The 15,109-nt window shown below is 46.8% G+C and overlaps 2 protein-coding genes across 2 annotated transcripts; both read right to left on the reverse strand.

The window, feature by feature from the left end:
- Positions 1–1,486: 1,486 nt before the first annotated feature.
- xrcc2 (X-ray repair complementing defective repair in Chinese hamster cells 2) lies at positions 1,487–5,716 on the reverse strand. The gene is made up of 6 exons (XM_022215027.2): positions 5,062–5,716; positions 4,091–4,172; positions 3,967–4,002; positions 3,746–3,895; positions 2,898–3,171; positions 1,487–1,931 (listed from the first exon to the last, which is right to left on the reverse strand). The coding sequence occupies exons 1-6, from the start codon at positions 5,080–5,082 to the stop codon at positions 1,625–1,627; spliced, it is 870 nt and encodes a 289-aa protein (XP_022070719.1). The 5' UTR covers positions 5,083–5,716; the 3' UTR covers positions 1,487–1,624.
- A 126-nt stretch (positions 5,717–5,842) lies between these two features.
- Positions 5,843–15,104, reverse strand: actr3b (actin related protein 3B). Its single transcript, XM_022215028.2, has 12 exons — positions 14,896–15,104; positions 13,267–13,322; positions 12,638–12,762; positions 12,434–12,544; positions 11,870–11,965; positions 11,577–11,684; positions 11,347–11,490; positions 11,102–11,275; positions 10,017–10,109; positions 9,807–9,932; positions 8,552–8,635; positions 5,843–7,861 (listed from the first exon to the last, which is right to left on the reverse strand). Exons 1-12 carry the CDS (start codon positions 14,937–14,939, stop codon positions 7,766–7,768), a joined length of 1,257 nt encoding a protein of 418 aa, XP_022070720.1. The 5' UTR covers positions 14,940–15,104; the 3' UTR covers positions 5,843–7,765.
- Positions 15,105–15,109: the final 5 nt, after the last annotated feature.

Raw genomic sequence — 15,109 nt, forward strand, 5'->3', positions numbered from 1 at the left:
GAAGGGCCACAAACACACACTGAACGGACACAAACACACACTGAGGGGACACAAACACACACTGAAGGGACACAAACACACACTGAACGGACACAAATACACACTGAAGGGCCACAAATACACACTGAAGGGCCACAAACACACACTGAACGGGCACAAACACACACTGAAGGGACACCAACACACACTGAACGGGCACAAACACACACTGAAGGGCCACAAATACACACTGAAGGGCCACAAACACACACCGAAGGGCCACAAACACACACTGAACGGGCACAAACACACACTGAAGGGCCACAAATACACACTGAAGGGCCACAAACACACACTGAAGGGCCACAAACACACACTGAAGGGCCACAAACGCACACTGGGGGGACACAAACACACACCGAGGGGCCACAAACACACACTGAACAGACACAAACACACACTGAAGGGACACAAACACACACTGAAGGGCCACAAACGCACACTGGGGGGACACAAACACACACTGAAGGGCCACAAACACACACCGAGGGGCCACAAACACACACTGAACAGACACAAACACACACTGAAGGGACACAAACACACACTGAAGGGCCACAAACACACACCGAGGGGCCACAAACACACACTGAACAGACACAAACACACACTGAAGGGACACAAACACACACTGAAGGGACACAAATACACACTGAAGGGACACAAACACACACTGAGGGGACACAAACACACACTGAAGGGACACAAACACACACTGAGGGGACACAAATACACACTGAACGGACACAAACACACACTGAGGGGACACAAATACACACTGAAGGGACACAAACACACACTGAGGGGACACAAATACACACTGAAGGGCCACAAACACACACTGAGGGGCCACAAATACACACTGAAGGGACACAAATACACACTGAAGGGCCACAAACACACACTGAGGGGCCACAAATACACACTGAAGGGTTCACAAACACACACCGCACAGAACAGCCACTTTGCAGATCTGTGGAACTAATTCAGGTACAACAACCCTCCTTGGGACGTCTAGAACCACCCTCAGGACATCTAGAACCAGCCTTAGGAGATCTAGAACCCTCCTTAGGAGATCTAGAACCACCTATAGGATATCCAGAACTCCGCTTAGGACATGTAGTACTAGCCTTGGGACATCTAGAACCACCCTCAGGACATCTAGAACCAGCCTTAGGACACCTAGAACCAGCCTTAGGACATCTAGAACCAACCTTAGGACACCTAGAACTCTCCTTAGGACACCTACATAATATCAATAATGATTACACAAATCACCTGTAGAACCTCTACAGGTCATTCTACCTGTCTGACTTTCTCACCATTAGACCCGCCTAAGAACTGACAGAACCTCTTGTAGATCATTTCTGTGTATATAAAGGACAGAAGAACTCAACACATCGTAAGGTTCTCTTCAGAACCAAACGATGACAAACCAAGAACACGGTCTGGTTCACAAACTTTTATTAAACTGTGACAGATATTTTCTCAGATGAAACCATCAGAACCAAAAGCTGCGGGAGGTTTTACTGAATCAGACAAAAACAGAATTGTGTTTACAGTTTCATCAGCAGAGAATAGAACTTCATTGACTTTGTTCACTGTCCTGTGAGGAGGAGGTTCCAATAAACTCCACTCCTCCATCTGTAACGTAGAAAGAGCTGCTCCTGAAGGCCTTCACGCGGCAGGAGGAGGAGGAGGTGCAGCGGACAGTGAAGACCTGCCTCCTCCTCTGCTCCCTGTCGACAGCAGGATCCTGCCTGGAGCAGAGCAGCCGGTGGGAGACCAGCCGCTGCCAGGAGCGACACAGGTACGAGTCTGAGGAGGAGGAGGGTCCGCTGGAGCTCCTCCTGATGGCGTGGCAGCTGGCGAAGACGGTCACTCTATAATCCCTGAGGAGGAGCCACAGAGGAGAAGGTTAGTGAGATGCTGATCCACCACCTCCAGAACACTAAGTTCTGCTTCGCTCACCAAAACATGTTGACTTAGGCTGACTCACATTCTCTGTTCATAACACCTCAAATAACTTAAGGCACTTCTAGACCCTTTCCAGTGTCCACTAAAACACCCTCAAAGACCACTAGAACCTTCTGAAGGACCACTAGACCCTTGTAGAGAACCACTAGAATGTTCTAATGAAACTTTAAAACCCAGTACAGTCTTGAACTGGACCTCCTCTTACAAACAGCCAGTAAAAGCATCTCAAAAGGACCAAGAGCCTCCTACTGGACCATTAAAACCTCCTAAAAACCAGTAGGACACCAACTAAACCAGGAGACCTACAAGACCGCTAGAACCTCCTATAGGACCAAGAGAGCCTCCTAAATGATCACTAGAACTTGCTATAAAAACAAGAGGATCTCGATAAAGACCACCAAACCTCTGAATGAAACAACAGAACCTCCTGAAGAAACAGCAGAACATCCAAATGGACCAGTTCAACTCCCTAAAGGTCCCGAGAGCCCCCTTAGGAGCCCCTAAAACCTCCTAAAGCACCACAAGATCTTCCTAAAGGATCAAGAGAATCTCTAGAGGACCACTAAACCTGAGAATGGAACATTACAATCTCCTAAAGAAACAGTAGAACATCCAAATAGACCAGTACAATGTCCTGATGGACCCCAAGAACCTCCTAAAGGACCGCTACAACTTCTAAAGGGACTCAGAGAACTTTGGAAAGAACCACTGAGACTTTGGAGTGGAACATCACAAACTCCTAAAGAACAGATAGAACATCTAACTAGACCGATAAAACCTCCTAAAGGACCACTAGAACCCCCTACTAGAACCCTGGAGCCTCCTGAAGAACCAGTAAAACCTTCTAAAGGACCACTAGAACCTCCTGGGAGAACACCCACCTGAGCAGTCGTCCCAGCAGCTCGGCACACTTGCTGAGTTTCTCCTCTTGCTTAGTGACGCTGGCCCCGCCCCCACAGCGGTCCAGCCAATAGAAAGCGGAGATGCTGTCGATGAGGAGGAGCGCCAGGCTGGGCCGTGACGACAAGGAGGTCTCCAGGAAGTGCAGGGTGAGGAGGAGCTGTGAGGAGGAGGAGCAGTGAACAACCAGGAGGCGGGACAGACACGAACGCAGCGCCGCCTCCTCCGACCCGGCAGAGAAGCTGCTGGACAGAGCTGGAGACAAGACAGACAGGACAAGTGTGTCCCTGTTAGGGCTGTAGGTGTGTGTCTGTTAGGGCTGTAGGTAGGGCTGTAGGTGTGTACCTGTCAGGGCTGTAGGTAGGGCTGTAGGTGTGTACCCGTTAGGGCTGTAGGTGTGTGTCTGTTAGGGCTGTAGGTAGGGCTGTAGGTGTGTGTCTGTTAGGGCTGTAGGTGTGTGTCTGTTAGGGCTGTAGGTGTGTGTCTGTTAGGGCTGTAGGTGTGTGTCTGTCAGGGCTGTAGGTGTGTGTCTGTCAGGGCTGTAGGTGTGTGTCTGTTAGGGCTGTAGGTGTGTGTCTGTCAGGGCTGTAGGTGTGTGTCTGTTAGGGCTGTAGGTGTGTGTCTGTCAGGGCTGTAGGTGTGTGTCTGTTAGGGCTGTAGGTGTGTGTCTGTTAGGGCTGTAGGTGTGTGTCTGTCAGGGCTGTAGGTGTGTGTCTGTTAGGGCTGTAGGTGTGTGTCTGTCAGGGCTGTAGGTGTGTGTCTGTTAGGGCTGTAGGTGTGTGTCTGTCAGGGCTGTAGGTGTGTACCTGTCAGGGCTGTAGGTGTGTACCTGTGTTCAGCCTGCTGTCCAGGATGCTAACCAGTCGTAACATGTCCAGACTGTAGTCGGTGTCCACAAACACAACGTCCACTTCCAGACCGCCGGCCGCCTCCGGCAGCACACAGCGGCACAGCAGGTGGTACAGCAGCTCCGTCTTACCTGAGACACACACAGAGGACAGGTGGGCCGGTGCAGCTCAAATACAGGAACTTCCAGAGCAGTGAACTCACCTGTCCCCTCCATCCCACACAGCTCCACCACCTCACCTGAAGGAGATAAACACAAGTCAGTAACACAATCAGCTGTCATGTGACAGCACCTGTCAGCTGACAGGATGTGGGCGTGGTCAGTCACCATGGTCTGGTCCTCCATCTTCAGGGAACAGATGAGGCTCAATATCCTTCAGACAGCGACGGCCCTCCAGACGAGCAAACAGCTGCAGAGACAAACATCTGGTCACTCATAGCAGCAGAAACACTCTACCAGACCACACAGTGTTAGCGCTAGAAGTATTAATGCTAACGATATTAGGGGTAGCAGTATTAATGCTAACTATGTTCGGGCTAGCAGTATCAATGCTAACTATATTAGGGTTACCAGTATTAATGCTAACTATATACGGGCTAGCAGTATCAATGCTAACTATATTAGGGTTACCAGTATTAATGCTAACTATATACGGGCTAGCAGTATCAATGCTAACTATATTAGGGTTACCAGTATTAATGCTAACTATATCAGAGCTAGCAGTATCAATGCTAACTATATTAGGGGTAGCAGTATTAATGCTAACTATGTCAGAGCTAGCAGTGTCAATGCTAACTATATTAGGGCTAGCAGTGTTAACACTATGTTAGGGCTAGCAGTATCAATGCTAACTCTTTTTAGGTTAGCAGTATTAACGCAAACTATATATTGCACTAACAGTATTAAGGTTAAAAACTTTAGTGCAAACAATATTAATGCAATATTTATATTTATTTAACAATATTTGTGCTAACAGAAATAATGCTTAATATTTTTGCATTACTAACAGCATTAATGCTAGCCGTATTAGTGGTAACAATATTAAAGCTTAAAATAATAATAATGCTAACAGTATAGCAGCATTAGTGCTAACAATAATACTGTTTAAAGTGATAATGCGAACAGAATAGTAGCATTAGTGCTAACAGCAGATGGTTAGAACGGCAGGACTTTTACTCTGAAAGTGCCGGGGGGTATTCCGGCGGTAATTTCAGTTCAAACGCGGTCACGCGCTGGAACTGCCGGTTAACGTTCCACGCGGACACTCCTGTCACACGTGACCTGCGAGTTTTTCTCACCTGAGCGCCGCTTTCACTCATTTCAGCGCGAGCTTCATCTTCTTCTTTTTCTTCTTCTTCTGCGGCTGCTTGAACTCACTTCCTGTCCCCGCCGTTTTACCGTAAAGGCCGCGGAGTGCCGCAGTACCGTAATGTTTCTGACAGTCCGCAGCGACCTCCTCCATGGGTTTCACAATAAAAGTCCACAGCTGACAGGACTCAGAGAACGTCCACAATAAAAGCACTTCACACAAAATAACGATAATGAACAAATACCAACGGAAGCACACAGCAGGTAGAGACACCTGTCTGTCTGTACACACCTGTCTAGCTGTCTGAGATCATCCTATTTACAGACTGTTTACCGGTTATTTACTGATTGATTACCACTTATTTATTAGCCATTTATCTCTCATTTACCTGAGGTTTACTATTATTATTATCATATTCAGCTTCTTCTTGTGTTTCTGCTAGTTGACAGTCTCTTGGCCCATCAGCATCCCCTGCTGGCCGCCACATTGAACCACAGACTCTGTTGCTGCTGATACTACAACTACTTGTGTACTTCTACTTATGATACTTAAACACCTTGTGTACTTTCATTGATTATACTTTACCTACCAGTGTACTTTTACTGCTGATACTTCAAGTACAGGAAGCTGATGATACCTGTTCTGTTACTTGTGTGTTATAGTTTTTAGAGTATCTGTACGTCCATTTGGTAGTACTTTTCCTGTAGTGAAGGCTCGGAGTACTTCTGGCTCTTTGTCACCTGGGGTTCCTCAGTGATCAATGATATCGATCAGTTCTGAACACATCAGATTTATTTATCAGCATCAAACCAACATCATCAGACTGGACTTGCTGCCTGTCGGGTCCAAACAGCAGCGCAGTACCACCAGCCGCAGGTGAGGAAATCAAACGCACCTCCAGCAAGTGCGGAAACAAGACGGAGGCTCCAGGTGCTGTAGATACAAGGACCAATTCCTGGACTGAAACACAGTGTGTCGCCTGTCTCATATTTTATTGTTTAAACCAGTTTTCTCTCCTGTCACTTTGTCTCATTTTTGTAGATTCTGATTGGTCATTTCCAGTTTCACTGTAGTCATTAGTCTCTTATTTCTTTGTTTTGTTGCGTCTTTTCGTAATTGTTTTTGTCTCCTGTCATTCTCTTATTGACTTTAATCTCATTTATATCATTTTCAGTTTCATTTACATCATTTAGATTCTCATTGTGTCTCATGTCGTCTCCTCATCCTGTAGATGTTTTCTATCTCCATGTTTCCTCTCTGCTCATCAGCTGGAGAAGATGTTCCTCCAGCTGGATGGATCTCCATCTACTAGATCCTCTCTTCTCTGTTTCTGCTGCATTTATTTCAGTCTCTCTGAGGAAACACTGCCTGCAGTTCAACCTGAAACTCTCTGGATGCTGAGTCGGTCCTGGAGAACCAGAACCAGGAGCAGGAAGGTTCTGGTTCTCCTGGACCTGGTTAGAAACGGTTTGTTTTAGGATCAGTTTTAAATTTAAGGTGATTTTTAGCTCAGATTTGGCTAACTGCCCTGATAAATGCTGGATGACGTCGTTCTGGTGGTTTTTAGAAGAACACGTCTGTCAGACCCGCCGGCAGGTTCTGGGTTCAGAGGATTAAATGGTTCTGGAACTGTAGAGGAACCAGCTGACCGTGCTGCTGGTGTTTGGACCCGACCGTCCTCTCAGGATGTACAGCAGAGATATATACAGGAAACAGATCTATGTGGTTCTCTAGAGAACGTCTGAGTAGAGGTGATGTGTCTTTACAAATATAAACAGTCTGAGGGCAGCAGGTCCACCATCAGGAGGAAACACCACCTCAAACATCTCTGAGGATCCCTGCATCCTGCTGAGACCAGAAGATCTGATGTTCATGGTGCAGAAACATGAAGACGAATGGAGGCGGTTGCTCCTGTTAGGATCAGTTGACGCTGCCGGGAGTCCCGTTAACACTGAACCTGAACATACGTGTTTCATGTGTGCGACTCAGTTTACGTGTTTTACAGGGAGTGACACAGAAAACTCCTGAACATGAACGCATGCGGAGGAACTGACAGGCAGTGTGTGAGGAGGAGGATGATTCCTTGGCTTCAATCTGGATTAGCTGAAACTGTGGATGTCTGAAGAACCTCTGCAGCAATCAAGACCTCTGATCTTCACCCAGCTCCACCAAACCACCGACCACCTGGAGCTGCTCATCAGCTGCTCTCTCTGGTGGAAAACATGTCACTCTGGTGCCATCTGTGGCTCATGTTTGGTTCCGTGAAGCCGGACGACGGAAAGAACTCCTGGATCTGCTGGAGTGGTTCCATGGAGCAGAACTCTGGTCTTCAGGTTCAGTCTTCATCAGCAACATTCCTCTAAGCCTGTTTCATCCACAGCAGTCAGAAACCCTCCAACAGCTCTTTGACTTCCTGACAGACGCCGATTCCTCTAAACGCTGCTTCTGGAAACGTACTAAACAGGAACCAAAGCAAACGCTGAGCTTCACTTTCCCCCCCGTCTGCTTCACTTTCCCTCTGTGTGCTTCATTCTAACAGGCTGGTCGCCTAAAAGGGTAAAAACTGAATAGGGCAAAGAGCTAACAGGCTAATGGCTAAGTGGCTGGTGGCTAGCAGACAGCAGGTAAACGGGCCTGCAGCTAACAGGCTAGCAGGCTAAAGGCTAGCAGGCTAACAGGCTAGCGTCCTGCCATCAGGACATGATGCCGAACACGGGGTTGTGTCGGCAGATACTCGGGCCAATTTCATCGTAGTCCTTCTTCGAGTGGCACACCTGGGAAAACTCCGGCTGTAAATACAAACACAAAGCAGAAGGTGTAAACAACAACAACAAAAACAAACTAATAAAAACACGTGTGAAAAAACAAACAAAAGACGTGACAACCAGAGATGATGACGACAAACGATAAAAACAACAAACAAATAAGACACAACAACCGGAGATGAGGACAACAAACAAATAATGAAAACAACAAATAAACAAATAAAACAAAACAACCAGAGATGACAACAAACAAATAAACAAATAATGAAAACAACAAACAAAGAACTAAGACAAAACAACCAAGACAACGACAGGCAAAAGGTGAAAAATAACAACAAAAAAGGGAATCAAAACAACACAAATCAAAAACAAGCAAAAAAGTGAGTCAACAGTCAGAGAAAAAGAAAATAAGAAAGAAAAAAACAAAACACAACAACGAATGTCAGCAACAAATGAACGAACTGGGCCATGGCCACCGACAACAACAGACAAACAGCATAAACAAACACAAATGTCTCTTACAACAACAACAAGAGACATTCAAGCAAACATACAAACAACATACAACAACACAGACAAAAACAAACAATGAAAACAGACCGGTAAACCAGAAACACTCAGGGTGTGGTTTATGGCAGATATGTTCAAACATTCCTCAGAAGTGGCTAACTGCACCTTTAAGGAATGCTATGCTAATCGTGTGTGTGTGGTTACCGTGGACGCCAACATGGAGCCTCCAAACCAGACAGCGTAACGCTGCATGTGATGTGTGACCACCTGCACCTCCATGGGCTTCGGCTGCAGAACAAACACAAGAAGTCATCTGCAAACATGTTGTCTCTGCTAGCATGTGTTTGTTAGCATGTCTCTGTTAGCATGGCTCTGTTAGCATTTGTTTGCTAGCATGCCTCTGTTTGAATGTCTCTGTTAGCATGTTTCTGTTAGCGTGTCTTTGTTAGCATGTGTCTGTAGGCATTGCCTTGCTAGCATGTTTCTGTTTTAATGGCTCTGTAAGCAACTTTCTGTTAGCATGTGTCCACATGAATGCTTCTATTAACTTTTTCCTGTTAACTAGTGTTAGCGTGCATCCGATGCGTGTGTTTATTAGCATGTGTCTGTTGCGTGTGTATGTTAGCATGTCTCTGTTGCGTGTTTGTTAGCATGTGTTGCTAGTATGTTTCTGTTAGCGTGTCTCTGTTAGCATGTCTCTGTCGGCATTGCCCTGCTAGCATGTTTCTGTTATAATGGCTCTGTTAGCATCTTTCTGTTAGCATGTTTCCACTAGAAAGCTCCTGTTTGCATTTTTCTGTTAGCGAGTGTGAGCATGCATCTGATGTTTGTGTTTGTTAGCATGTCTGTTGCGCATGTTTGTTCACAAGTCTCTGTTAGTATGTGTCTGTTAGCATGTCTGTGTCACAATATCTCTGCTAGCATATGTTTGTTAGCATGCAATTGTGAATGTGCCTCTGTTAGCATGTGTTATATAGCATGCCTCTGTTAGCGTTTGTTTGTTGCCATGTCTCTGTTAGCATGCCTCTGCGTGAATGTCTCTGCTAGCATGTGTTTGCTAGCATGTTTCTGTTAGCATGTCACTGTTAGCATGTCTCTGTAGGCATTGCTCTGTTAGTATTTTTCCACTAGAATGCTTCTGTTAGCATTTTTCTGTTAAAGAGTGTTAGCATGCCATTATTGTTTGTTTGTTAGCATGTCTCTGTTGTGTGTGTGTACTAGCATGTCTCTGTTGTGTGTGTTCGTTAGCATGTCTATGTTGTGTGTGTTCATTAGCATGTCTCAGTTGTGTGTTTGTTAGCATGTTTTTTGCGTGTGTTTTTAGTGTCTCTCTATTCATGCCTTTCTGTTAGCATGTCTGTGTTAGCTTGTCTCTGTTACTGTGTGTTAGCATGTTTGTTAGTGTGTCTGTTGCTATTTCCTTTGAATTTTCGTCCATCAGTCTGTCCATCTGTCTGACCTTTATCCGTCCTCCACTCAGCTCTTCGCTCAGCCTCAGCCGGGCGTCCACCACCCTTTTCAGGTCTCTCTGCAGCCGCCGTCCAAAGTCTCTGAACATGGTGGAGCCTCCGGACAGCACGATGTTCTGATGCACAAACAACACGGAGGACTGAGAACCTGAACCTGAACAAGGTCTGGAGTCACAAAGACAGGACATCTGATGACACACCTTGTAGAGCGGCCTCCTCACATCGATTGGACAGCTCTGAATGACCTCATCAACGACGTCAGAGATGGGCTGCATGAAGTCCGGGTTAGCAAACTGGAAAACACACATGGACACAGCGCTAACATCTCAGGGGATGTTGGATTCTAGACAAATATTCTGTTTCTAACTAACCTCCAAAATGACAAACTATACAAACTAAGAATCAGCGGATGTTTGATCTTTCTGTCTGCTGCTGAAAACAGAAAGTGTGACGTCTGGTACTGTCACTGCTAAAAGTCCCAGGAGGTCATTAAATCTCAGCATGGCTCTTTTAAAAACACACCAAAGAAAGACGAGCCGCAGATAAACTCTACAGTCCCCCACAGATAAATACAGAAACATCTGCAGTATGAAGGAGACATGAACCGACATAGATGTGACAGACCAGAAAAAGAAGACGCAAATGTAGACACAAAAGTAGACACAAAAGTAGACGCAAACATGGACGCAAACATAGACACAATAGTGGACACAACGGCCCCAAGAGACACGAAACAGCACAACCAAGACGAGGCAAAACCACGCACAAACACACAAAATTGTCTCAGAGAGATGCGAAAAGACACAAAAGAAAAACAAGACAAAAAAATGTAAAAAGTGACACGAAACAAAAAAGGAGGCAGAAATGGACAACTACCAGACAAAATGACCACAAACTGTCACAGAGGACACACAAAAAGTATACAAACGTGACCAGAAGGGAGATAAAACGAGACACTAAAGAACACAAGGAAAACATGAAACGACAGAAGCTGGGTTTAAAGATGACACAAAAACACACAATTGTCCAAAAGACACACAAAACAGCCAAAACAGGTTAGAGGACACAAGGTTGGAGACAAAACTGAGACACAAACAACAATGAAGAAAAATGAGGCCACAGTGGGGTAAATATGATCCAGAATCTAAACTTTCCCTGCAGTCACATTTGGTGTCTTCGGGACATGGGGTTCCTCAGGGTTCCATTCTAGATCTTCTACCATTCCGCTGTGGTTAGAGAACAATGGCTTTGATCTGTGATGGCGTGAACGTTCAGACGTGGTCACCTCGGGGTGGAAGAAGATCTCAGGGCCCAGGAAGCGTTCGTAGCCCACATCGATGTGGAAGGAGGTCCGGCTGATGCTGTTCACTCCTCGGTACTGTTTGATCCATTTCCCAGGATCACAGTCGTACTTGGAGAACTCCTTGACGATGTCTGGACAGATGTAGCAGTACCGCTCCTGCAGCAGGAGGACAGGAGATCAGAGGAGGAGGAGGAGATGAGGAGGAGAAGAGTGGAGGAGCTTGTTACCTTGACGATCTTGGCGGTCTCCAGCGACTGCTCCGGAGGAATCCCCACCTCTCTGTCTCTGAGCAGCTGTTGGATGAAGAAGGTGATGTCCCGCCCTGCGATGGGGATGTGTTTTATGCAGCTGCCAATCACGTAGCCCTCGGCCTGTGACGGACAGCCACGGTGACCAATCAGTGAACAGAGCGCTTCCTGTGGGCGGCCTGTGTGTCTGAGGTGTGTGTGTGTCTCACCACTGGGATGGCGTGGGTCACTCCATCCCCGCTGTCAATCACGATGCCGGTTAGAGTCCTCTGTCCCACCTGACGGGACGTCCAAGAGGCCGCCAAAGCCAGGACCGCCTGGAGACACACAGAGGTCTGACTGTCTGCCTGCATCTGTCTGTGTCTGTCTGTCTGCATCTGTCTGTCTGTCTGTCTGTCTGTCTGTGTGTATCTGTCTGTCTGCATCTGTCTGTCTGCATCTGTCTGTCTGTATCTGTCTGTATCTGTCTGTCTGTATGTCTGTCTGTATCTGTCTGTCTCACCTGTACTGCAATGTAGAGTCCAGGTATGTTGAAGGTCTCAAACATGATCTCAGCCAGGTATTCTCTGTTCTCAGGAGTGTTGAGAGGAGGCTCCGTCTGCAAATAGACATATCACTGGAATCAAGAACCCTTAAAACTTAATCAAGAACCCTTACAACCTCATGGAGAACCCTTATAACCCCATCAAGAACCTTTACAATTCTATCAAGAACCCTTAAAACTTCATCAAGAACCCTTACAACCTCATGGAGAACCCTGATAACCTCATCAAGAACCTTTACAATTCCATCAAGAACCCTTATAACCTCATCAAGAACCCTTACAACCTCATGGAGAACCCTTATAACCTCATCAAGAACCTTTACAATTCCATCAAGAACCTAGACAATCTCATAAAGAACCCTGATAACCCACAGTCTCATCAAAAACCTTTAGAACCTCATTGAGAATCTCTACAACCTCACCGGGACCCTCTACGGTCTCATACCTCCTACCTGACCTTTCCTCAGGTCTAGGTTTGACCTGCAGCTCGTGAATCCAGACTAAAACACATAGTCTACGTACCATGAGGAAGCTGTGGTCTTCAGGCTCAGCTCGCAGGTATTTGAAGATAACCTGCTCCATAAACTTCTCCATCAGGTCCCAGTCCTCCACCATCCCATGACGGATGGGCCACTGAAGGACAGAGGAACAGCAGAGAGGTTCAGCAGCAGTTAGAGGAGTCACCTGGAATCTCTATCTGGACCTTCTCCCTCCTTCTCCTCCTACCTTGGTTGCATAGTTGGGTTTGTCTACGGCTTCGTCTCCGATGTAGAAGTCCAGGTCATCGACTCCTCGTACGAGCCTCCTCTGGGCCTGCTCCCCCACACCAGCCGACTCCTTGATGGAGATACCTGGTGGATGTCAAACACAAACATCTGAGACTGCTTACACTCTGTTCCCCTGTGAGAAGGTGGAGGAGCTGATTGTTCAGTTGGTTAAAGTCCAGTTCAGTCTGGTGTTGTTCTATTATGTGTGTTACTGTGTGTGTGTGTTACTGCGTGTGTGTGTTACTGTGGGCGGGTAATTATAGGGGTTGTGGGGACCTAATGTTCTCACAACCATAGGAAAACCAAAAGAAATGTCATTTGTGGGGCCCTCATTTGGGTCCCCATGAGGGGAAACAGTGTTTTCTTGGTCATGTTGTTGTTACTGAAAAAAAGTAAAAGTGCAAAAACGTTTCTTTAGGGTTAGCCATTGTTTTGGTTAGGGTTAGGGTTAGGGTTAGGGTTTAGATATGAATGGGAGTCAATGGTAAGTCCCCACAAGGATAGGAATACACAGTGTGTGTGTGTGTGTGTGTGTGTGTATGTGTGTGTTACTGTGTGTGTGTGTGTTACTGTGTGTGTGTTCCTTACAGGATGGCATGATGAACTGTGGTTCCGTGTTCCCTGCATATCCGATCTTTGTGTACCTGCAGACAGAGAACACACTGTTAGGGTTCCAACCTGTGGTTCTGGGCCCAGACGTGGTCCCTGTGGAGCCTCAGGACGGTCCTTCTGGGTTCCTGGTTCCTGTTCCGTTACTTTTCCTTTAAATTATTTCAATCAGCTGATCCATGAAGAACACAATGAAGTGATTGATCAACAAAGAAACCGACCAATAGTTCTGGTGCTGATCAGAAACTCCGTAGACCAGAATGCACTGCAGCTTTACCTGCATTTACCTGCACCATGTCTCTCCAGCAGGGGGCGTCCCAAACCAGTCCAGAACCAGTCCCCTGGTCTCAGTCTGCAGACTCTGGTTCTGGTTGGAGGTTCTGCTGCAGGAGGCTCCGATAGAACCAGAACCGGATCACAACTCAGAGAACATGAGAAGGTTCTGGAGGCTCGGGAACATCTGACCCAGTGGAACCAGTAGAACCAGTTAGAACCAAAGGAACCAATGGAACCAGAGGAACCAGTTAGAACCAGAAGAACCAGAGGAATCAGTTAGAACCAGTGAAACCAGTTAGAACCAGAAGAACAAGTTGAACCAGTTAGAACCAGAGGAACGAGTTAGAACCAGAAGAACCAGAGGAACCAGTTAGAACCAGAAGAACCAGAGGAACCAGTGGAACCAGTGGAACCAGTTAGAAGAAGAACCAGAGGAACCAGTTAGAATCAGAGGAACCAGTGAAACCAGTGGAACCAGTTTGAACCAGAAGAACTAGAGGAACCAGTTAGAACCAGTGGAACCAATTAGAACCAAAGGAGCCAATGGAACCAGTTAGAACCAGAAGAACCAGAGGAACCAGTGGAACCAGTTAGAACCAGTGGAACCAGTTAGAACCAGAAGAACCAGAGGAACCAGTGGAACCAGTTAGAACCAGTGGAACCAGTTAGAACCAGTGGAACCAGTTAGAACCAGAAGAACCAGAGGAACCAGTGGAACCAGTTAGAACCAGTGGAACCAGTTAGAACCAGAAGAACCAGAGGAACCAGTGGAACCAGTTAGAACCAGTGGAACCAGTTAGAACCAGAAGAACCAGAGGAACCAGTGGAACCAGTTAGAACCGGTGGAACCAGTTAGAACCAGAAGAACCAGAGGAACCAGTGGAACCAGTTAGAACCAGTGGAACCAGTTAGAACCAGAAGAACCAGAGGAACCAGTGGAACCATTACATGAATGCAGCTGGGACCAGATCTCAGGTTTGTACTGAAGTTCTTCAGTTTGTGATGGAATTCTAAAACATGCTGCTGATCGATCCACTTATTGATCAGCTGATTACACCAATACTCATGAATGGGAACCAAAACAACACACACACACACACACACACACACACACACACACACACACACACACACACACACACACACACACACACACACACACACACACACACACACACACACACACACAAAGTAACACACACACACTGTCTACATGCATGATTCTGAAAACAAACATACATGACGTCACAGGCTGTATTTTTGTGTGTATGTGTGTGTGTGTGTGTGTGTGTGTGTGTGTGTGTGTGTGTGTGTGTGTGTGTGTGTCCTCACCCGGTCCCACAGTCTATCACGCACGGGGGCAGCTGCAGGGACATGTCTTGGTCCGGCTCGGTCCGGCCCGCGGAGCTCTGGGTGCTCGGTGAGCGGAGTGTGACGTGTGATGGAGAGAAACGTGATCTGCGTCTGTTCGGCGGAGCGCTTCCGGGGCGGAGGGAACGGCGGAGAAAATAGAAACACACGTGACACGGCCCCGGTAACCGGAGAG

The sequence above is a fragment of the Acanthochromis polyacanthus genome, chromosome 20, assembly GCF_021347895.1.
Source record: "Acanthochromis polyacanthus isolate Apoly-LR-REF ecotype Palm Island chromosome 20, KAUST_Apoly_ChrSc, whole genome shotgun sequence".
Taxonomy (NCBI): Eukaryota; Metazoa; Chordata; class Actinopteri; family Pomacentridae; genus Acanthochromis; species Acanthochromis polyacanthus.

Excerpts from the sequence above, each read along its gene's own strand:
- xrcc2 (XM_022215027.2), bottom strand. The coding sequence starts at position 5,082 with ATGAGTGAAAGCGGCGCTCAG. Across the intron at positions 3,172-3,745 it reads GGACAGCAGGCTGAACACAG|CTCTGTCCAGCAGCTTCTCT; the intron begins GTACACACCTAC and ends TCTTGTCTCCAG. Across the intron at positions 1,932-2,897 it reads CTGCTGGGACGACTGCTCAG|GGATTATAGAGTGACCGTCT; the intron begins GTGGGTGTTCTC and ends GCTCCTCCTCAG.
- actr3b (XM_022215028.2), bottom strand. The coding sequence starts at position 14,939 with ATGTCCCTGCAGCTGCCCCCGTGCGTGATAGACTGTGGGACCGG. Across the intron at positions 13,323-14,895 it reads GTGATAGACTGTGGGACCGG|GTACACAAAGATCGGATATG; the intron begins GTGAGGACACAC and ends CTCTGTCTGCAG. Across the intron at positions 11,276-11,346 it reads AGACCGCCAAGATCGTCAAG|GAGCGGTACTGCTACATCTG; the intron begins GTAACAAGCTCC and ends CTCCTGCTGCAG.